This window comes from Panthera pardus, unplaced genomic scaffold, assembly GCF_024362965.1.
Source record: "Panthera pardus isolate Hobbes unplaced genomic scaffold, ASM2436296v1 HiC_scaffold_17, whole genome shotgun sequence".
Lineage (NCBI taxonomy): Eukaryota > Metazoa > Chordata > Mammalia > Carnivora > Felidae > Panthera > Panthera pardus.
This window is the reverse complement of record NW_026526732.1, coordinates 144,678,786-144,702,122: the sequence shown is the minus strand read 5'-3', so window position 1 is coordinate 144,702,122 and position 23,337 is coordinate 144,678,786. Positions and strand designations below refer to the sequence as shown.

General features: G+C 44.7%; 1 protein-coding gene across 1 annotated transcript; it reads right to left on the bottom strand.

The window, feature by feature from the left end:
* Nucleotides 1-1,861: 1,861 nt before the first annotated feature.
* On the bottom strand, nt 1,862-21,950 carry PPIL1 (peptidylprolyl isomerase like 1). The gene is made up of 4 exons (XM_019456954.2): nt 21,638-21,950; nt 18,478-18,632; nt 3,886-3,954; nt 1,862-3,284 (listed from the first exon to the last, which is right to left on the bottom strand). The coding sequence occupies exons 1-4, from the start codon at nt 21,691-21,693 to the stop codon at nt 3,064-3,066; spliced, it is 501 nt and encodes a 166-aa protein (XP_019312499.1). The 5' UTR covers nt 21,694-21,950; the 3' UTR covers nt 1,862-3,063.
* Between the last annotated feature and the right edge of the window lie 1,387 nt (nt 21,951-23,337).

The window sequence follows — 23,337 nt, the reverse complement described above, 5'->3', positions numbered from 1 at the left end:
TAGGAATCATTTCCCTTATGTGGGGAAAGCTATTTTGACATATTCTGGAGACACAATCCAAAAATAAATCAAGCTGAGGACTTCCAGAGGGCTTAGTGGAAAGGTTTTGCTGCCATACCAGCTAAAATCTGGGTTTGGAGATGCGGTGAAGCTATTTCAGCGAATGGATCTTAATCTTTTCCTGACAGAGAACAATTCTAAATTTGATTCATTTAGCAATAACTTCAAAGAATTGCATAAGGTGCTGAGGGGGCTCCCAGCGGGGAATAAGACAAAACCTTTGCTCTGAGGCTAGCCCAGTGGAAGGGAGAAGCTGTACAAGAGGTAGGAGAGGGGTGTGGTGGCTTTGAGGGCCACTGGTAATAACTGTAGCTGTTTTCTAAATGCTGGTGCTTTTTCAGATGACCTGTTCTAGCTCATTTAAATCTTCACAACCCTATGAGGCCAGGGCTATTATCCTCATTTTATAGTGGAGGAAACTAAGGCACAGAGAACTTAGGGAACTTGTCCTTCGCACCACTGCAAAATGGCGAAGCTGGGATCTGAACAGCAATCTGGTTTCAGAGCCCTTTTTCTTCAATGTCGTATTTGCTGAAGACCTCTCCCCTGCATTTTCTGTGATGTCTACAACCTATACCGTATCTTACCCACGCTGGTGCCCACACGGGGACTCAGTGCCACACACCATTGTCTGATGTCCGGTGTAGTAAAGTGGGAATAAAAGGCAGAAGGGCACTGTTTCTACAAGCTTAATCTCAGCAGCCAAAGCCAGAAGCAGTTAAAGCTCATCCTGTGCTTTGAATCTCTTCACTCTTCCAAGGCCACCACTGGTCGGGGAGGCAGATCAGGTTATGGTGCGGACTGTCCCACGCTTAGGAAAATCTCCCCCGCCCCCACTGTCAGGTTGGACAAACGTGACCTCTGGGATGTCACTACTCAAAGTGTGATGTCTGGACCAGCAGTCACCATCTCCTGGGAGCTGGATAGAAATACAGACTCTCTGGACAGACGCTGAATCCCGACTTGCTTTCTAGCAGGCTCCCGGTTATTCATGGTAAAGCATGCCAAGTGCACTGTACTCAGGCCCTTTCCTTCTCTGAGCAGTAATGGTACATTTCCACCACTCCCACGACCTGGGTGAAAACGGGCATTCTCAGGATTATAATTCGGGGAGGTAAGTGGATGGATGTCTTATTCTTTGCTCTTAGAGGTGGGTCCAATGATGTCTGCCCAGTTCAGGGCAAAAGAAGTTTCTACTTCCCCAGAGTCTAGAACAGTACTTTGCCCAACACCATCTCTGAAAAGTTAATAAAGTCATTTACATAGTTTGTTGTTGGGTTTTGCTTTTTTGTTGTTGAGAGGAAAGAAAGAGAAGCATGGAGAAAGAGGCTGAAGGTGGGGAAGGCTTGAGGAATACAACTTTTTGGTCATTCCCTAAAGTAACCCATCATTTCCAAAATTTATGGAATGACAAGGAAGAAGATTAAAGCTACAATCCCCTCTTCAATCAAGGAGCTGCCAATTTAAGGAAGCCACACTACATACCACCTCTGGGTCCGTAACAACATAAAGGTGGGTTTCCCGCAAGTTCAAGGGATGCTTTAGGTCTCTCAGCACATCCACCTAGCTAATCTACACAATTCCCCCTCACTCAGAAATGCCAGTGGATATCACTTAAATTCTTTCTTAGATACTGCCTTTTTAAAGTCCGCCCTGCTCTTGAATAGAAGTCCACTGGAGACCCACAAACCTAAAATGTGAAATGTTGAAGATGAGCCCTACAATCCTACTTGAGATGGTTCACAGGTTAAAATGGCTGTTAAAACTTCATACAGTCTTTAAAATCAGAGCCCAGAAGCAATTTCAACCATCAGTGGCACTTTATTTTGGAAGTTTCTATGTATTACATAGATGGCGACTTCCTTTCTGTTACCACCCCCCATTAAAAAAAATCAGAAAGATTTAAAAAACATGTAAAATCCCTTATCCAGTTTCTCTAGTCCTAGGTTAAAAAAAACTTAAGTGGTGCCTCTCCTTCATGACAATACTGCTTTTTAAGGAGAATTCATAGTCTACCCTTATGCTCACTACAGAGTTCTACTCCTTCCTGGGGAAAAAATGGTCAGTGTTTCTGTTTGCTTTTAATAAATTCCTTTCTCGATTATTACACATTATCATTCCCCACTTGACACCTTCTTAGAAACTTGATTGTTGGATGCATTTTTCATTTGGCAAAAATCCAACGTGGCTTTGCGTGGGATGTCTAAGTGTCAGAAACAGCAGTGTTGATGTTCTGGTTTTGAGAGGGAAAATATATATAGAGATGCATACATTCCCTGGAAGAACAAATGTAGGAGACTGAAATAGGGTGTGCATGGAGTTAAGAAGGCTGATAGACACTACTTGGTTTTGAATTCTGTGGCTGTCAGCCACCGAAGACCGCGGTGTAGGCCAGAATATAAATCTCTGCAGGAAGAAGTTTGGTTAGGCACCACGAAATGACAGAGCCGGCTGCATTTTGTTCCAAGTGTATCAGAACAGACACAACCAAGGAGGGGCTCATTGGCAATAGGCAGTTCCCTGTGAATGACTACTTATGAGCATTTCTGTGAATGCTCTGTCAACAGAGGCACCAGGGGAAGAGAAAAGAAGCATCCTATTAAAATCTACTTCCGGGGTGCCTGGGTGGCTCAGTGGTTGAGCGTCCAGATCTTGATTTTGGCTCAGGTCACAATCCCAGGTTCATTGTATCGAGCCCTACGTTGGGCTCTGCACTGAGTGTGGACCTTGCCTGGGATTCTCTCTCTCTCCCTCCCTCTGCCCCTCTCCCGCACTTGTGAGCGTGCTCTCTCTCTCTCTAAAATAAAATTTAGAAAAATTATTTAAATAAAAGAAAATAAAAATATACTTCCATCTCTAACTCACCCAAGACCCTAGGTCTCCTTAGCTCTGTGATTTGCAAGGCCAAAATGAAGTTTAAGTATGTGTCATTCTAGGTCATCTGGAAGCTGGTTCACCGAGGCCATCTCAGAGGACCTGAGTGTGCCCAAGAAAGCAGCAAGCCTACCCAGAAGGGTATGCCTTAATGATCTTCACATCATCCACAGGGCGGTCCTGGGAGTTCGTTTCCACCATTCCTACTCGATTCACCATTCCTATACCCTGGCACACACGGCCGAAAATGGTGTGTTTGCCATCAAGCCACTGGGTAGGGGCTAGGGTCACAAAAAATTGGCTGCCGTTGGTGTCTGGCCCCGCATTGGCCATTGCGAGAATTCCGGCCCCTGGTGGGAAAAAGGAGGAAAGAGTATGAATAACCCCCAAAGCTCCAGCCTGGAGCGTGTTACACCATCCCAGACTTTGTTCTGGCCTCTGTCCTCAACCACGTGACCCAAACAATCTTGCCCTCAGGGCAGGCTCTCCGCCTTTGCACCAAAGGCCATCACTGCACTACCCCAACAACCTCATCTTCCTGGTCTTCGCCTACTCCCCAGCTTCTCTATCCATGATGATCCCCACCAACTGCTGGGCCATGTTCCTGATTCCCCTCCAAATCCCAGCAAGGTCTCCTCCTTCTCTGAGGAAAGCAGACTTTAGTTATAGTGCAGAACTACAGACACGTAGTATATAAATATAACTCCCAGTTTATGACCGCAACATTCAACAATTAGAGGCTAGAACACTCAGGCCAGCACTGTGAATTGCTCAGGACCCTGAGAGAGGCGTCATCTTCTCTAATCCACCACGGCTCTTTGTGGCACCATAGCTGGGCAGCGGCATGGCACCACGCCACGGTGTCAGGCATGCGCCCTGGATCACAGCCAAGGGCAAGCTTTTAAAGTCCTCTCCCTCTTCCTACCCAGTCCGGCCAGATTCTTTACTTACCCGTGAATTTCAAGTCTGGATGAAGTTCATCTTCAAACTGCTTGCCGTAGATAGATGCACCACCTCGACCTGCCAGATTAGAAGACAAGAAGCCAGTCAGCTAGTCCCACGCTCTACCTCACGGCAAGAATTATGGTTCAGGGTCAAAAGATTCTTCGGAGTATACAAAAGGAAAGAGCAGTGAGCACACCTGGCCCCTGCTAAGTATACTGCAACTACGTAGCCCAGCAGCAGGATCAAGCACAGACATAGCACATTCGGATCACTGGTTTCATTCAGGTAAGAGGTTTCTTTTCAAAATAACACCAAGAGTGTTTTTTCCTGGTTATTAAAGTAATACGTGTTCACTGTCAAATATGCAGAAAGCATAGAACATTATCAATAGGACATTAAAGTCCCCTATAACCTAACTATCTACAGTTTAACTACCATTTATAATTTGATGGATTAAGAGATTTCTTAATTTTTAACTTTTTTATGAGTATTTTAGACAGGAGCGCCCCAAGCCTTAACCCGGTGCCCATCACAGACATTGCTGATCAACCAACATTCCTCCCTGCTGAGCTTCGACGGGCCTCTGTGGCCTACCAACTCAGAACTGTAGGCAGCCGTGTTTAATGGACCAGAGATGGCACAAGACTTAAAGAGCTACTCGCCGTCCTGAACCTAGATGAAGGAAAGTAACATTCATTTAAGTCAAAGATCTCCAGCTTAAGGAAAACAGAGTGGAAAGTGGCAATGTGGCAGAAAGGAATATCACAGCAGGCAGAGTCCGTGGAGAGGAGAGGTCGTGCATCACTAAGGAGATTATGAAGAGACGTGAGATTAGGAACGCTTTGCTAGCAACATCACCACCTTACGCCATTTATATTATGTCCACGAGAGTGTGGCGCTGGCACCCAGGTTCTGTTCTTAGAGCAAAATGATACAATAAATATGGTGTTCCCAAAGGAAAAAAAATGTCCTAATAGGAGGCAACTCGCCTAATCAACTATTTAGCAAAAAAATATGACTTGCTGAATTACTCTGGTTTCTCCAAGTTGACCAACGAAGACAAAACAGCCTGGAACAAAGTGAACATTGGGTTCATCAGCTTACTCTGCTTGCCTGGCAGCCAGAAAACAGCCCAGACACAGGGAGCTCACCTCCTCTTACAGCCTGCGATGAAAGTAGGATGTTAACGCACCATGTTCCTCCCAGGCCCCAGGGGCCAGCTAAGGTGTTTCCATGGTGAAAATCCCTTGCAGTACTTAGAATGTTCCACCACAGACAGCCTGCCATAGCCCCCGGTGCTGGAAGAAAACACTTCTCACGCAAAGAAGAATGGGAGTGAATCCTAACAGACTCAGGGAAACCTCCCACTCGGCCCAGGCTACCTATGCTTCTGGGAAAGTACCCAAATACCAAACTTTATAAAAATGTGTTCCAAAAATTCCAACCTGTCAGTTTACTTCTCAAGAGCAATCATGTAACCAATATATTATCTCAGACTACAGAGTCAAGGTTCCTACCTGAGGCTGGGGGCAGAGGGGGTGGTTAGTGCTACGGCTGACTATGAAAGAGAGGGCCATGGGCGCAAACTGTGGTCAAGCCCTAAATCCAGGGCTTGAGTGAGCAAACGGAGGGCGAAGTTCAGTAGCGGGCTGTTCGTCGCAGGCTGGGCCTTGGAAGTGGGATCCCTGCAAGCCAGGGGCTTCCAGGATGAAACCTCAGGGCCCCTGCCCTCTAGGAACCGAAAGCCATCACATAAATGGCACTAAGAACAAGAGGGTTAAGGGATGGGCCAGTCAAGAGTCACACATGAAGCCCGGGGGGTTAAGTCATTAGAAGGAGAGGAGAGGAAAGAGCACGGGGGCCCCTCTGTACTCACCAGGCATAGTCTGACCAGTTGCAACTAGTGTGGGGCTCCACAGCAGCATTTACACACAATATGTTATCTTTTCATAATCTAATTCAACCCAGTAGGGTTTGCAACAAAATGTCAGAAAGACAAAGAATTCCAATCAAAACATTCCTTTGGGCATGTGGAATAGGGGAGAGACGGTAGGGGGACAGCCACGATTAAAGAGTTTTCCAGTGCAGAGCAGGGTACCCAGATGCCAACGATCACTTATAAAGCTGACAATCTGGAAGCTTTGCAGTCAAAACTTTGCTGTGTGCCGAGTCTAGTACAGATACAATGGCGACAGGCACTGATCTGTTTTGTAAACTCTGTATTCTGGACGCTCTTTTACTCTTCTGTCCCTTCTCTTCAACATTTATTCAAGGTATTTAATATCTCAGATGTACAAAAGAGACAAGGAATAATGAGACAAACTGCACCCTCGCTCAGGAAGTGTGGTCAATCCAGTCAAAGACACCATGCACACACACTCCCTGCCCTCTGCACCCACCTCCCCGCCAGCTAACAACTACTTCAAAGAATCACGTTTTCCTCTCAGGTAGCCATTATGCTGGCCAGGAGTCTGTCCCTTCCGTGCTTTCTCCTTTTTACTACCTAAGTATGCACCCTAAAAAAATGCATTGCTGCTGTGCATATTTTTCGGTTTATATAAAGGGTATTATACTCTATGTATTCTTCTGCAATTAGCTTTTCTTTGTTCGCCATATTTATCCATTTTGTTCCATGCGGCTCTCTGTAGTATTCGTTCCAACTGTGCGATTGTAACACCAATCTTACCTTTCCTCATGTCGATGGGTGTCTGGGATCCTTCTCCTGTTTCTGCTGTTGTGAACCATGCTGCAGTAATCATTCTTACGCCTCTCTCAGACAAGTGCGGGAGCTCTTAGGGACAACACCTCATGGGCAGGCAGGGTCACGGTTTGAGTATTTCCCCATTACCAGATTTCTTCCAACAGCTTGCCAGAAGTGGCCCCAATGTGCACTCCCACCCACAGTGCTCACTCTTACTGCTCTAGGTGCTTTAGCCAGACTTTCTAACATTCCTCAGTCTGAGAGGTGTCTGATCTCTTGGGCTTTAATCTGCATTTCCTTGAAGGTGTGCATAACGCCACGTTTACTGGCTATTTAGCTTTCCTCCTCTGTGAACAGCCACTTGTCTACTAAGTGGTTTGACATTCATATATATAAAAATATGTATATAATTCATATACATAATATATATAATTCATATATATATATGATTTGTGTATTATTAGGATTAATATTTTGGATACTAATCCTTGGTCAGTTAATGCTTTTGCAAATACTTTCTTCCGGTGGACGAAATTTTATCACTCTTTTAATGGGGTCTTCTGCTGCACAGAATTTTTCGCAGTTGAAATCCCTCAATCTTTTTCTTTATGATCTTCTGCTTTAAAAAAATATTTCCTTCTCCCCAAGACCCCTCCGATGTCTCTTCTTGCTCACTGCCTGGCAGAAAACTCCCACGATGAACTGGAGCGGCATCTAAGACACGGTGGTTTCAAAGATGACCATACTTGGTGCTACTTACCCCATCGCTCCCATGCCACAGCCCCTTTTGGGACCAGTCCCAAAGCAGTACAGGTGAGCCAGGGACCCATGAAGAGGCCTACGTGAAAGCTCTGCCTGGGGCACCTGACTCCAGAAGGCGACTGACCAAACCCATCAAAACCTCTTTTCTGGCAAGAGAGCATCTAACAGCAGGTTAGCTGTTCTCTGAGCATTTCTAACTCTTTCTCTAACCCCTTCTCCATGGCCTACTTCAACCTCAGGGACAGGAGAAGCAGGTACTGACCAGTGCCTTTTGCAGCTAGGGGTAGTCAGATGATCTGGTTCGGACTTACTGATACAAACAGAAGCCTGCTGAGTAGAGTTTCTGGGAAAGCTAGAACTTTCCTAATAAAAAGGGAGAAAAACATGCTCCTTTGTCTTTCACCCATAGCTCTTTCCCCATCTCCCTTTTTTGAAAGCAGAGGTGATGTCAGGAGCAGCAGCAGCCATATTGCAGCCATAAGACAAGTCTGAGATCCAAGGCCAACACACTAACAATGATGGAATGGAACGATATAGTAAGGTTGGGTCCCTGACAACTCTGTTGGGCAGCTGAACCAAGGCCTACAACTGCTTACCTTCAGACATTTTCTTATGCGAGAAAAACAAAAGCTCTCTTTGTTTAAGCCGGTGCAGTTTTCTGTTATGTGCAGCCAAAAGCATTCCAAATTGATACAATCGCTGTTAGTAACAGAGTCTTTGGAAGAGGGAACTAACAGGTGGAGCTGCTGCTGTTGGATTACCAGGGCAAATGCCAGATACCAGATCTAACGTGGGAAACAATGCTACATCTCTCCAAGAAGCTTTGAGGGTCTTAGGAGTCCTGTCTTCCTCACTTGCCTCTGGGGCCAGAGAGATCCAGATTTCCATTCCAACTCCACCACCAACTGGCCGTGTAGCCTTAAGGAAGATATTTACCCTCTCAAAGCCTCAGTTTCCTTGTCTGAAAAATGGAATAGTAGAAGTACTTCTGTCGTACTTCTGTCTCGTAAGACTGTTACAGGAACTAAGTAAGATCGTGCACAGAAACCACGCAGTGTAAAGCATGGAGCAAACACTGTATTATCAGCGATGATGAGCTATCTTTTTTTTTTTTTTTTTTAATGTTTTTATTTATTTTGAGACACAGAGACAGAGCACGAGCAGGGGAGGGGCAGAGAGAGAGGGAGACATAGAATCCGAAGCAGGCTCCAGACTCTGAGCTGTCAGCACAGAGCCTGATGCGGGGTTCGAACTCACAGACTGTGAGATCATGACCGGAGCCGAAGTTGGACGCTTAACTGACTGAGCCACCCAGGCGCCCCTGAGCTATCTTTAACGGAGACAACCTGGGCATTTTCCTGTGAGAGGCAACTGTAGGTAGTGATTAATACTTCACCTTAGGAGTCAGACTGCATGGGTTTTTGCAGTTCCTCAATCGGCAAACCTCCACCACTCCCTCACTGCTCCTTGCTCTGAGTGTAACTCTGCTTATTTCAATGACAAAAAAGGCAGAGAACTTTCACGTGCTCTCACCACCAAATCCACTCCCCTTCCCACATCTCCACCCATTTCCCTTCCTTCTTCCCTCATTAATAAACCGTTCTTGTGACTATCCCACCACCATGTACCTAATCGAGCCCATTCACCGTTATGGAACTTTGCAACTACAATTCCTCCCTCTGCTGTACCATTTTTTTCTTTCTAGTAGACCAGGCCTATCAGCAAAAAAAAAAAAAAAAAAAAAAAAAAAGAAAAGAAAAGAAAAAAAGGAAAAAAAAGGTCTTAAAAATTAAACATAACGCTCCAAGTATCCCTATTCCTCTGCGCCCCTTCACAGAAAAACTCCTCAAAAAAGCTGGCAACACTTGGTGTCTTGGCTTCCTCTCCTGCCTCTAAATGCGCTCCAATCAGACTTTTGCCCTGACCGCTCCATTACAATGGCTCTTCCCAAGGTCATCAGTGACCATCACGTCATTAAATCCAATGGCCAATCCTCAGGCCTCACCTTGCTTGCTCTGTGAGCAGCATCTGACAGTTGATGTCACCCTTCTAAAAATCCCACCTTACTGGTGGTGGCTCCTCCCCTTCCTCTACTGGCTCCTTCTCCTCTGCCCCCTGTCCTTTTATACGTTAGACCTGCACTGATGTGTGAAGACCTCCCCTTCCAACCACTGCTCTCTTGCCCCTTTAACTTTCACAGGCGTTACTCCAATCAAGCTCTTGAATGTCTAACTCTGTCTTAGCATCTGCTTCCCAGAGGATCAGAACCGACAGAACCACTATCACCCTAGGCCAAATACAAAAAACTCTAGCTTTGATAAACGTCACAAGCTTCCAATTGGTCTCCTTGCTTCTAGCCTTGTCTCCTCTTTTCCAAGCCAGCTGGGTCTCCACATGGAAGTCAGGGGGACCCTTTTAAAACAAGCCTCATCATGGCAGTCCTCTGCTCCAAATCCTCTGGTGACATTTCATCACGCTTAGGACAAAATCCAAAGTCTTCACCACTTATGAGACTCCATGACCTGGTGTCCTGCTACCTTCCAAAGTCATCTTCTGTCACTCTTCCCCCCACTCACCTGCTCTAGCCACTTGCTCTGTGCTATTTCTTGCCAAGCATCCTCTGGTCTAAGGCCTCTGATCACTATTCCCTCTGTGGTGTCCTTGCCCCTGACAGTCTCAGGCTCACTATTTCACTTCATTCAGAGCTCTGCTCAAATGGACCTTACCAATGAGGTCTTCCCTAATCCCGCTATCCAAAATAACACCTCCGTGACTCCTGTGGTACTCAACTGAGGGTGAATTTGTCCGTTAGGGACATCAGACAATGTGTAGAGACATTTTTGGTTGTCACACTGAAGGGTCTACTAGCTTCTAGCAGGGAGAGGTCAGAGATGCAGCTGAAGAGCCTACAATGCACAGACAGTCCTCTAAGCAAAGAATTATCCAGCCCCAAATGTCAACAGTGCCAAGGCTGAGAATTCCTGCTCTACCCCCTTACTACAGCATTTTCTGCACATCATTTGTCATGATGGTGATAGTGTATTATGTACTTAGTTGTTCACTGTCTCTCCCACTAGAATGAGAACTTCACCAGGGCTTCCTTAATTTAGTATTGTATCCCCAGCTCGTAGAACATGCCTGGAATATGGCAGGAGGTCCAAAAGATGTTTGTTAAGTAAGTTAACAATCAAAATAAAGAATAACATTTTTTAAAGCTCCTATTTTGGGTCAAGACTGTACTCATCATTTTACAAACATCGGCTCATTTACGACTCACAACTCCATGAGGTGAACACAACCACACTCTGCATGTATAGATAAGACGACTCAACGAGCTTACACAACTTGTCTACATTTAGTAAGTTCAAGTGAAGCCAAGATTCAACCCCAAGCCCACCAGGCTCTACGACCCTGTTCACCCCACACTCCATGACCTTGCCATCTACCATGGCTGAATTAAATTTCCTCACTTATTTTTCTTATCCCAGACTCAAGAGTCCCAAAATAGTTCCAGAATAATATTAGATCAAATCTGAACTCCTGTCTGGGAGTCTCCGTGAACTGGTCTGATCTTATCCACCATGCTATCTCTAACTACTCTGTGCACTCTGTCCCTAACAGCTCCTTAACTGTCCCCTAAACATGCAGTTCAAGGACCTCAGAGATCACATTGTACATATTTGTCCTGGACATGGAGAGGTGGCCGGTCCAGCATGTGAGACACAACATCTGGGGTGCTGCGCTCTCCTTCACACTCAACACATCTCTGTCACTTGTGCCTCTACTCTACTCATTCTTCTTCCTAAATCTAGAATGCCTTTCCCTGTCCTCCTAAGAGTTAAAAGTCTACATTTCTTTCAAGGCCCACCTCACAATATGCCTCCATCCATGCTAATTCCACTCCACTGTACTTTTTCTCTTATTATGAATTATTCCAACCTATGTCATATATATAACCCAGAGTGTACCACCATAAATTTGCATATTATATTACCTTATAGATGTTTCTTTTCTTTTCTTTTCCTTTTTAAGATTGAGAGAGAGAGAATGAGAGCAGATGGAAGGGCAGAGGGAGAGAGAGAATCCTAAGCAGGTTCCATGCTCAACGCAGAGCCCAACACAAGGCTTTATCCCACGACCCTGGAATCGCGACCTGAGCCAAAATCAAGTCAGACACTTAACCGACGGAGCCGCCCAGGCACGCCTCTATTGTTGTTTGTTGTAAGAACCATCTTGTCTTCCTGGCAGAGGAGGGAGAGCTGTAAGTAAAAGAAAATGCCTCGGCTTCCACTGCTTAAGTCTCTTCACAGGACTTGGAACAGCACAGGATACCCAGCAGACTCTGAGCAGATATTCACCAAATGAATACAATTAACAATGAGCTGGCCGTTCCACAGTTAAATTTCAGGTGTTCCTGGGGCTACCAAGAGGAGACGAGGAGTCAGAGGGAGGGCAATGTGCAGCGTAATCAGCATGCAATTAATCACCACGATCACGCCAGCTGGTGAGCACGCGAGGCTAACTGCAGAGCGTGAAGAGCGAGAGGAAGAGCCTGACAGGATGCCACGTCTTACAGGGAGGAGAGGAAGGGAAGAAGTTAGTAGAAGCAGATAAAAAAGACAGCTAAGGAAAAAGCCGGCATAGTTATTACAACAAGAGAAATTTTAAAGAGGAAAAATAGTTTAAAATGATGCCAGTGGGGTGCCGGGGTGGCTCGGTGGGTTAAACGTCCGACTCTTGAGTCCAGCTCAGGCCATGATCTCACTGATCGTGGGTTCGAGCCCTGCATCGGACTCTGCACTGACGATGCAGAGCTTGCTTGGGATTCTCTCTCTCCCTCTCTCCCTGCCCCTCCCCAACTTATGCTCTCTCTCTCAAAATAAATGAATAAAACTTAATAAATAAATAAATGCAGCAGGAATTCAAAGGTATCTGAATTGAGAAAACACCTGGCAAAGGTGCTTAAGAAAGACTGTGGAAAGGATAGTTAGTTCCAGAGTAGCCAGACCAAGGGACAGGGAGGGACAGAAATAGTACATCGACTTGCTGAAGAGCCCAGGATGCGTCATGCTGTTCACCTGAGATATTTAGCAAAAAACATGTCGCCTAATCAGCTAGCAGTTCATATTAGTGACCCAGGAGGGCCTCACCTTGTTTGCCTTCTACCACAGACCTACCAGCTCAATCATTCATTACACTTGAGGCTGGAGGCAATTACTTGGAAATCTTTTGAGTGATTCCATTTCATTAAAATTGCATCATGGAAATGTGACATTATGAAGGATTGCAGAGCAATTACAGAAATATAGGGAAGCTCTGACATGAACAACTCACATCTGAGTCACTTCCAATTCTTGTACATTTATCATGGACTCTCTCAGTTCACTGGCGTTATGAATTAAAATTTTATCTCGTAACGAGAGAGAGGAAGAAGACAGGAAAGTACAGCAAAGTGCTGACAGGACACTTTCAGATAAAGAAAGAGGAGTGAGGCAGGCTTAGACTCCCTCCATACCTGATGAAACAGACAAAAAAAATTCCACTTTTTTCCAAGCCCCAAATTCACCAGCATCAACCAAAGAAAAAGGAAAGAAACTTAGTACAAAAATGCTGAGAAGAGTAAGCCAAGGAAAGAGAGATTCTTCTGCCTGCACTCCCTAAAAGTAGTAAGCAGGAAAGAGAGTGTGGAACCCAGAGAATTCTTACAAATAGTCTCCAATTTTGAGAAGCCAACAGAAGAAGTGGGTGAGCAACCCTGAAAAAACTGAAGAGAAGTCCCTGAAGACAGAAGCCTGTGCATACCACAGGGGCTCAGCAGCGGCATGGCAGGCCACCAGCCACGGCCGCCTTGGGGGAGCCGGGGGGCACCGGGCCATGCTGGGGTTCAGGACAAGCTACCCCAAAATATGGCACTTGGGCACACTGAATATTTCAAATTGAAGGAATCTGAGAGACATCAGGTACAAGAAGGACACTGTGACGTTCCCTTGGAGTAGGTCCTAAGACCCTCATGTGAAAGGTGCCCTCACTATACCTGGGGAAAAGAACATCCCATTTCTAAGACAGAAGGACCCCAAGAGGAAGCTGAACGAACAAGCCTTGATGTTTACTACATTCAGTTCAGACCCCTTTCGTCCTAGCATGTTTTCTCACAAGTTTCCACACTAGCACAGAACACTCAAACAATGAAACCACCCTAGCACAACACTGTCAAACCTAGCACAAAAACACTCAAGTATAACCATTTCTTCAGGTCATTTTTTTTTTTTTTTTTTTTTAAGAGAAAGTGAGAGCAAGCACAAGCAGGGGAGAGGGGCAAAGGGAGGGAGGGAGGTGGAGAAGGAGGGAGAGAATCTTTTTTTTTTTTTTTTTACATTTATTTATTTTTGAGAGATAGACAGAGAGCATGAACAGGGGAAAGGCAGAGAGAGAGGGAGACACAGAATCTGAAGCAGGCTCCAGGAGCTGAGCTGTCAGCACATAGCCCAATGCGGGGTTCGAACCCATGAACTGTGAGATCACAACCTGAGCCGAAGTCGGAAGCTTAACTGACTGAGCCACTCAGGCTCCCCAGGAGAGAGAGAATCTTAAGCAGGCTCCATGTTCAGCATGGAACCCAATGTAGGGCTCAATCCCATGACCCTGAGGTCATGACCTGAGCCGAAATAATCAAGCCAAACACTCAACCAACTGAGCCCATGGGTCTTCAATTCTTTATCAAGGCTCCGGTGTCATCAAAACTTAGAACAAACAAATCTGTATGCTTTTCTATCAATCTCTCCTGTTATGGAGACCCAGCTATGAATGAAAAAGGGCAGGAGGATCCTTCTCCTCCACTACAGCTGTTCTCAGGGGACTACCCAGAGTCCAGGGTTGGGGGAGAGGTCTCCAGGGAGAGGGCTTTACTAGAGGCTGGGGAAACAGAACAGAGGCTGGCCCTCACGTAAGGTGCTCACTCAGCATTAGCTCTCCCACTACCTCATCAGGCCAGAACAGAATGGAGAGAAAGCAACCTAGCATCTGGAATGGGAAGGACAATGACAAAGAGGATCCACTTGTACTGTATCTAAACAAATAAAAAGTACAAACAGCATCAGTGCCAACATACATTAAGCATAGATAAGATGAAAAGAAGTGGCACAGAAACTATGCAAACGTATTACAACAAATGGAAGGAGAGAAAGAAAGGAAGGGTTGTAAGAGAAAAAACACCTCATGGGGCGCCTGGGTGGCTCAGTCGGTTGGGCGTCAGACTTCGGCTCAGGTCATGATCTCACAGTTTGTGAGTTCGAGCCCCGTGTCGGGCTCTATACTGACAGCTCAAAGCCTGGAGTCTGCTTCAGATTCTGTGTCTCCCTCTCTCTGCCTCTCCCCCATTCACACGCTGTCTCTCTCTCTCAAAAATTAAATAAACACTTAAAAAAAAAATTAAAAAAAAAAGAGAGAGAAAAAACACCTCAGGAACTCAGTCTGGGAGAAAACATAGTCCAAGGGCTTCTCTGCAGCTGTCTCAAGCTACAGATGCTTCAATAGAAATAAGAATCCAATAAAACAAAAGCTCAAAGACAAGATAATAAATCAACAAAATAAGTGAAATGACTGCAGAGCTATGGAAACAGATTGAGAGCCCAATAACACCAATACAGTGCTAATAAATCAATCAGAGCAGTAAAGGACAGAACAGACATGACCACAAGTTGAATAAGGCACAGAGTAAAGGTCTAAGATTATCTCAGTGGATGCAAGACAAAACAGAAAGACATCATCTCACACACTCAAAAGAAATCTAATAGGGGCGCCTGGGTGGCTCAATCGGTTAAGGATCTGACTCTTGATTTCGGCTCAGGTCATAATCTCACAGTCAGTCATGGGATTGAGCCTCGCTTCTGGCTCCGCACTAAGTGTGGAGCCTGCTTGGGATTCTCTCTCTCCCTCTCTCTGCCCCTCCCCTGCACGCATGCTCCCATGTGCTCACGCTCTCGCTCTCTCAAAATAAATAGGGGAGCCTGGGTGGCCTATTCAGTTGAGCATCTGACTTCAGCTCAGGTCCTGATCTCACAGTTCATGAGTTTGAGCCCCACACTGGGCTCACTGCTGTCAGCGCAGAGGCTGCTTTGGATCCTCTGTCCCCCTCCCTATCTCCCCCTCTCAAAAATGAATAAACATTAAAAAAAAAAAAAAAAGATTCTTAATAACTAAATAAACATATATAAAAATTTAAAAATAAAAGTAATGTAACATATGTGAAAAGCAAAGGTCATAGAACAAAGAATAACTAGTTTCCGGAACTAGGAAATCAGAGCAAGTGACAGAGAAAATATTCACAAATACAAATCAAAACACTTCTCCAGAGCTGAAGGAAGGAGTAAATCTGGCCTCCATATTCTCCAAAGCCATGTTTACAACCAGAAGTCAACAGAACAGACCTGTCTAAAAAAATCTGAGGGAATGAGCGTGGCCCAAGAACAGAATACCCAGTCATGGTCTTTTTCAAATTCTAACATGATGGAGTTTAAAAAAATGTAACACCCTCCAGTGCCTGCAATACAAACCACTCAGCAGGAAATTCTGTCCTCCAGCCCTTGTGAACAGAAAAGCCTACTGGTAAACACTGAACCCTCTGAAATGTAGAACCCATACTGTAGCTGAGGGAATCAGGCACAGAATGGAAAATGTGCCCTGATGAAAAATAAAACTAATGACGAAAATTGAGAGCAAGGGAGGGAGGAGTGTAGGTGTGAGGTAACAGAAGAGATATAGATGTGTATATATCTCTGTCCCCAGTTCCAGGCACAGAGCTCCTAAAACTCTTATAATTTCCTACATGATAAAAATACCAGGGGCAGCTCTTGTTCTAACATTTGGTCTTTGACCTGTCCTTGAAATTGGGCTTTTAAAACCCTTTGAAATTCCTAAGTGATAAGAGCATTAGGAGCATCTTTTGTTCTAATGAGGCAGGTGGACTCCTGGATGGCGACTGGTCCCCAGAAAGACCAAGCCATGACTAGAAGCATGGAATTTTCAGCCTCCCATCCCCCTACCCCTGCTTCTTCAGAGAAGGGAGAGGGGCTGAAGCGGAGATAACGATTGGTCATGTCTACATGAAGAAGCCTCCATAAAATCCCAATACTATAGGGTTCAGAGAGATTCCAGGTGGGCAAACACATCCCTGGATGGTGACGTACCCTAATTCCACAGGAACAGAAGCTCCTGCCCTGGGGACCCTCCCAGACCTCACCCTGTCCATCTCTTCATCTGGCTGTTCATCTGTATCCTTCATCATGTCCTTTAATAAACTGGTAAACGTCTCCATGAGTTCTGTGAGCTGCTCTGGCAAATTAAGGGACCCTAAGGAGGGGGTTATTGGAACCTAGGCTTGTGACTAAAGGGGGGCCAGGGGAAGAGGGGCAATCTTGTGGGGACTGGGCCTTAACTTGTGGGAACTGAGTTAATCTAAGACACTCACTTGGTGTCATAGAATTGCTTGTCGGGCGAGGGGGTGGGGGGTGATAAACCTAAATACATTTGTGTCAGAAGTGAAGTGATCTGTGTTAGCAGTAAGGGAGACATGCAGGAGAAAAACACAGGAGGAAAGAACTAGGTTTTTCCCATCACAGAATGCAGGCAAAACTGAGTTTTTTTCTAAACAACAGGAATGGGTAAAAATTTAAGTACTGACTGCCTCACCTTTCATAACAGGAAATCAATTTTTGTTAAATATATACAAAATTAAATGTTTTTTTTTTGTTTTGAAAACAATAACATGCATGACATAGTCTATTGTCTTGAAATCATCTCTATTTAGCTAGTGATCCATCCATTCATCCATCCTTTTAACTAGGTATCTGAAAAGAAAGATTTCTAGAATAATGTCCACCAACAGTTAACATCAATTGTTTCTGAGAAGTGGATATTGTGGGAATAATTAATAGTGGCTAGAAATCTTTAGGAAGGGGGCACCTGGCTGGTTCTGTCAGTTAAGCATCTGACTCTTGGTTTCAGTTCAAGTCTTGATCTCATGGTTCGTGAGTTCAAGCCCCACATCAGGCTCTGCATTAACAGTGGGGAACCTGCCTGGGATTCTCTCTCCATCTCTCTCTGCCTCTCCTGTGCTCTCTCACCTGTGCTCTCTCAAAATAAATAAATAAACTTAAAAAAAGAAAAAAAGAAATCTTTAAGAAGTATATGTATAAATGATCTTCGTGTTCTTTTGTCTAGTTTCCTATATCTTCTGTATTTTTAAATGTGTCCACATACATTAAAAACATTGAATACCTCTGGTTATAAAGGATAAATAGAGAACAACTGAAAATGACAAAGAATAACAAGATTAAGAAAAGACTGGCACAAAGATTATCAAACTTATTTAAAGGCAAAAAAAGCAGGAGCAGAAATTAGCAGAGAGAAAATTTAGACTGAGACGCAAGGGGCCTTGAAACTCACATTAGCATGCACCAATTTCACTAATAAATCCCATCTAAATGACAGTAACTCCCAAATTCATACCTCCATCCCAGATCTCTCCATGAACTCCATACTCCTATCCCTTCACTTATTCAATACCTCTAAATGAAGACCTGACAACTATTTCAAATGTAATGTCTAAAACCAAAACCAAATTCTTGATTTTTCCCTCCACACATGCTCCTCTCTCAGCCTGCCCTATTTCACTGAATTCAACTAATGTTGGCTTGGGGCGCCTGGGTGGCTCAGTCAGTTGAGTGTCCGACTCTTGATTTCAGCTCAGGTCATGATCCCTGAGGGTCACAGGATCCCCAGGGTCATGGGATCGAGTCCCACATTGGGCTCCACACTGAGCATGGAGCCTACTTAAGAATCTCTCTCGGTCAGCTGGTTGGCTCAGTTGAGCATCCACCTTTAGCTCAGGTCATGATCGCACGGTTTGTGAGTTCAAGCCCTGCATCGGGCTCTGTGCTGACAGTTAGGGGCCTGGAGCTTGCTTTGGATTATGTATCTCTCTGTCTCTGAGCCTCCCCTGCTCACACTCTGTCTCTTTCTCTCTCTCAAAAATAAATAAACATTAAAAAAAAAAAAAAAGATTCTCTCCCTCTGCCCCTCTCCCCTGCTTGCTCTAAAATTAAAAAATCAAACAACTAACGTCGGCTTAACTATACCTGTCCCCGTTGGGTCACCTCCCTGGATCATGAAGTCTTTGATGATTCTGTGGAATTTGGTGCCATTGTAGTAACCTCGACGTGCCAACTCTGCAAAATTCTTACAGGTCTTTGGAGCATGCTTCCAGTACAACTCCAGCACAATGATTCCCATGCTGCAGGGGGGGGGTAGGACAGTAGAGTTCTAGTCAAGAACAAGGTCACAGCAAACAGGAATATTATGGGACTGATCCAGGACTCTTTATTTTCAAACTTATGTAAGTCATGAAATTGTAATAAACATCAGATCTCATGCTCAGCAAAGGAAAACATCACAATGTAAATAATATAAACACAGGTATCTTCTTTGAGTAAAACACATAGGAACTTCTGGTACTTCTTGTAAACAAAGTAACTGTGGACAACTAAAAATTCAAACTAGCCTTATATATTAAAAAAAAAAAAAAAAAAGTCACTGATCATGGGAAACCAGTATAACCAACCCTCAATTTGGAAAAAAATTTCACTTAATACTTAATTTGTCATTTTTTAAAAAGAAGGTATTATTATATCAGGAATTTGTATTTATTTAAACATGCATAAGTTTCTGGGTAGGGGTAGAAACTTGACAAATGGGAAACAGGATGGTTTTTAATGAGTATTTTTTTTTAAACTTTTGTATTTTTGAACCATGTAAATATATTACCTATTCGTAAAAATTTTCATGGGAAAAAAAGGTACAGTTTGTGTGTATTTAAGAGAGGGTGCAACAAATGCAAAACCTGATTACTTCACATCTCTATACCTATCAAATGGGATGAGCCCTTCCCCTCTACCTCCCCCTGCCCCCCAAGTACTGCTCAGGAAAAAAGTAAAAGACTTAGGTGCCTTCCCCTCTTCTCTACTCCATCACTCACCTAGATCTTAAGCTCCAAGAATGTGAAAATTGAGGCAACTATGTATGGTTTGGATAGCCAGTGCCAAGCACAGCATAAGCACTCTATAAATATATATATGTGGTATATGCTAGAACATAGCTCTCTAAAAAAAGCCTTTCTACCAGCAATTCATCCCCTACTAACAATTCAGCAGGGATCGACACCTACTCTGTGTAAGGCATGGTTTTAGGCGGTTTTTTCCCTCATGGAGCTTATATTCTGGTGCATATTTTTTAAATACAGAGAATAACTTTTCGGAATGGCAACCAGGAAATACCTATACAGTTATGAAATCAACATACCTTTTGAGAGCAATTTCAACTTCTAAGTATTCTATAACAAAACTCACAAACGTGCTGCTAAAGGACACGGTATGTGGAAGGATATTCACGCCAGTATTTGTCATAACAAAAAACAAGAGGCAACTTAAGTGTCCTTCAAAGAAGTGACTAAAATACAAAATATCCACACTATGGGCAGCTGTGTTAGCAAGTGAAACAGAAGCAAATTACAGAAAAAAACATATACACAACATATATACAGTATGATCACATGATTTTGTTTTTAAGAAACAACATAAAAGAGATGGGCATCTGGCTCAGTCGGTTAAGCCTCTGACTCCTGATCTTGGCTCAGGTCATGATCTCAGTCTGTGAGTTCAAGCCCCACGTCAGGCTCTACGCTGACAGCACAGAGCCTGCTTGGGATTCTGTCTCTCCCTCTCTCTGTCCCTCCCTCACTTGCTGTCTCCTTCTTTCAAAATAAGAAAACAACAACAAAAAGATAAAAGAAGCAACACAAAAGAGATGTTTAGATGTTCGCAGAGAAAGATGTGGAAGGCCATCCAACAAACTATTTACTGTTTTTACAGGAAGAGGTGGCTTTCACTTACTCTATATACTTTTACACTGCTTGGATTTAAATTTTGATTTATTTTGTAACTTAAAAAAATGTGAACAGGTGAATTCAGAAATTGCTTTCAAGTTGGGGCCTGAAGTAGGATTTTCGTGGTGGGGAAGATGACCAGGGAGCAAAAGCAGCATCTGAGAACCGTGCTCCGGGGGGAAACAGCACGAGCAAGAGCAGAAAATAGAAAAAAAGTAAGCTGGTCCTTGGCTACTGACGTGGGAATGGCAGAAGATGCAGCCAGAGAGGGAAGGCAAAGGCCAGATGAAAAAAATAATAATCTTGAATGTCAGGCTACCATGCTTTAATTTTACAGTGTTGTAGAAATAAGAAGTTACTTAGGTTATTTGTACTACCTTCTTAAGATCACTTTGGACTTTTTCCAAAGAGGCAGTGGAATGAATGGAGCTAAAGAACCTAGCATGTGAGGCAGCCGGACCAGGCTCCAAATGAGGTTTCCCGACTTACTTGCTGTATGAGTCTGGTCAAATCATTTCATCTGTAAATTCTGGCATTTCTCCTGCTAAAACTGGAGAGAAGGTGGAATAATACCCATGTGTGTATTAAGTGGATTAAACTATATGAGATGCTATATGTCAGGGGCATGGCACTCGCTAGTTAGTGCTCAGTTATAGCACTCTTTGATACTGGGGGAAATGTGTCTCTTCCTGTGCCTTTCTAATAGTTTAATGCAACTAAACTGCTTACAACATTAGTTACTATAACAGCTGTATAAACAAGCCCCACCTAGATGACCGCAACTCTGAAATTCAAAAGCGGTGTGTGTCTTAGGCACCTTTTTTTTTTTAAATGTTTATTTATTTTTGAGAGAGAGTGCACACACGCACAAGTGGGGAGGGGCAGAGAGAGAGGGAGACACAGATTCTGAAGTAGGTTACAGGCTCTGCGCTGTCAGCACAGAGCCTGATGCGGGGCTCGAACGCAAGAACTGTGAGATCACGACCTGAGCCGAAGTCCGACACTCAACCGACTGAGCCACCCAGGCGCCCCATAGGCACCTCTAACCTGATTCCAGATCCAACGTCGCTGGCTTGTAACCTCAACACACGCTAGTTGAATGAATGAATGAACCACCGGGTGGGAGGAGGGCAACCAGGCCGCTGTCGCTGAGGTCTCAGGGAGACCCAGTGTGGAGCTCGGACGCGGGAGGTGGCGGTCCCCACTCAGCGCTCAAGCTGCCCTTACGGCCGCCGCTCTACGCTTCTCCACGTGGAGGCCGGCCTCCCGGGGGAGCGTACCCGGAACCCAGCCCCGCGGCAAAGCCGGGGGTCCGCGTCGCCACCGCCAGCCCAGCCCCGAGGCCCGACCCCTCTCACCTGGTCTCCAAGTACACATTGGGCGGCTGCCAGGAGTCTGGGGGGATCGCCGCCATAGCTCAGCGCGCGCAATTCAGCAGCACTTGCTACTTCCGGTGTCGATGCCTGGGGACCCGCCGCTGCTGCGCACACTTCCGGTCCTCGCCGTTCAACCCTTGCTATGGCAAGATTTGGGGAGTTGAGACAAAGAAGAAGGACCCCACTTCCAAGGCGGAGAAGCTGGTACGTGAAGCGAAAACAGAACGGCTGCAGAGACGGAGAAAAGCGCAAGCTCCATTGTAGGGGGTGGTCTCCAAGTGAAGCGTGAGACACTCTCCTGTAGCTCTGATTGGTTCGTTTAGGCGGGGAAGGCGGGAAGAACCAGAAAATCTGCACTCCGATTGGAGTTATGTCCTAATTTTCCATCGGAAGAAGCTTTAGTTCCACAAAGGGGCTGGGACTTGAAAGAGAGTAGAATGAAAGGGAATAGAAATGAGAGGTGCCAGTATCTGACCTTTGTAAGGCCCTGTACAATTTACATAGCACTTACATTTTATTATCTACTCCACAGAGCAATCCTGTAAAGTAGATATTATTGTTCCCATTTTTCAGATATGAAAACCGAGACCCAGCAGTTAAATGACTTGTTCATTTGTCTCTAGCCATACAGCAAACCTGAGCCTTAAGACTCCAAAAAGTAGAGCAAAGAGTCTGGGACAGAGAGAGGAAAAGGGTCAGGAAGAAAATGAGAAAGAAGGAAAGGGAGAGAGATGAGAATGAAGATCAAAGAGATGAGGGCTAACGCAAGGCTTAGAGTGACTGGCTGGGATATATGGGACAGAAGGTTGTTAGGGAGGTTTGTTCAGGGTCAAAGAGAAGCAAAGTAGAGGCCCTGCAAGGTTTGGAGGGAGGAGGAGAAAGAAATGGGGTAAGTAAATGTTGTAGATGCTTTGCACACTGGTTAATAATGATGGCTACGGGGCGCCTGGGTGACTCAGTTAAACGTCAGACTTCAACTCAGGTCATGATGTCGTGGTTCACAAGTCCCAGCCCAAGTCGAGCTCTGTGCTGACTGACAGCTCAGAGCCTGGAGCCTGCTTCGGATTCTGTCTCCCTCTCTCTCTGCCCCTCCCCCACTTGTGCTCTGTCTCTCAAAAGTAAATAAATGTTAATAAAGTTTTAAAAAATTAAAAAAAAAAATAACGATGGCTAAATGAGTTCTTACTCAATGTCAGGCATCGAGCTAAGAACTATGGTGTGCTTTCACCTTGTTAAAATCAAACACAAATGGAGACCAGACTTGAAAATTTCCTGAGCAAGCAAACCAGTTTAGTCATATAGGCAAACCTTAATTTAGCTTGTTCTGTAAAATAAGCGAAACTTAACTTGGGCCACTTCTTGTTAATGCCTCCGAAAATCAAAAACAAAACTTAAACTGTTCTCAAAATTGATATGAAGTAACTACTCTTTTTAAAACTTTTTTTAAATTTTTTTTAATTATTATTTTTTAAAATGTTTATTTATTTTTGAGACAGAGAGAGACAGAGCATGAACGGGGGAGGGTCAGACAGAGAGGGAGACACAGAATCTGAAGCAGGCTCCAGGCTCTGAGCTGTCAGCACAGAGCCCCACGCCGGGCTCGAACTCACGGACCGTGAGATCATGACCTGAGCGAAGTCGGACGCTTAACCGACTGAGCCACCCAGGCGCCCCAAAACTTT

Coding starts and splice junctions, on each gene's coding strand:
- PPIL1 (XM_019456954.2), bottom strand. CDS start 21,693: ATGGCGGCGATCCCCCCAGACTCCTGGCAGCCGCCCAATGTGTACTTG. Junction 18,633..21,637: donor AATGTGTACTTGGAGACCAG/GTGAGAGGGGTC, acceptor CCCCCCCTGCAG/CATGGGAATCATTGTGCTGG. Junction 3,285..3,885: donor TCCAGACTTGAAATTCACGG/GTAAGTAAAGAA, acceptor TTTTCCCACCAG/GGGCCGGAATTCTCGCAATG.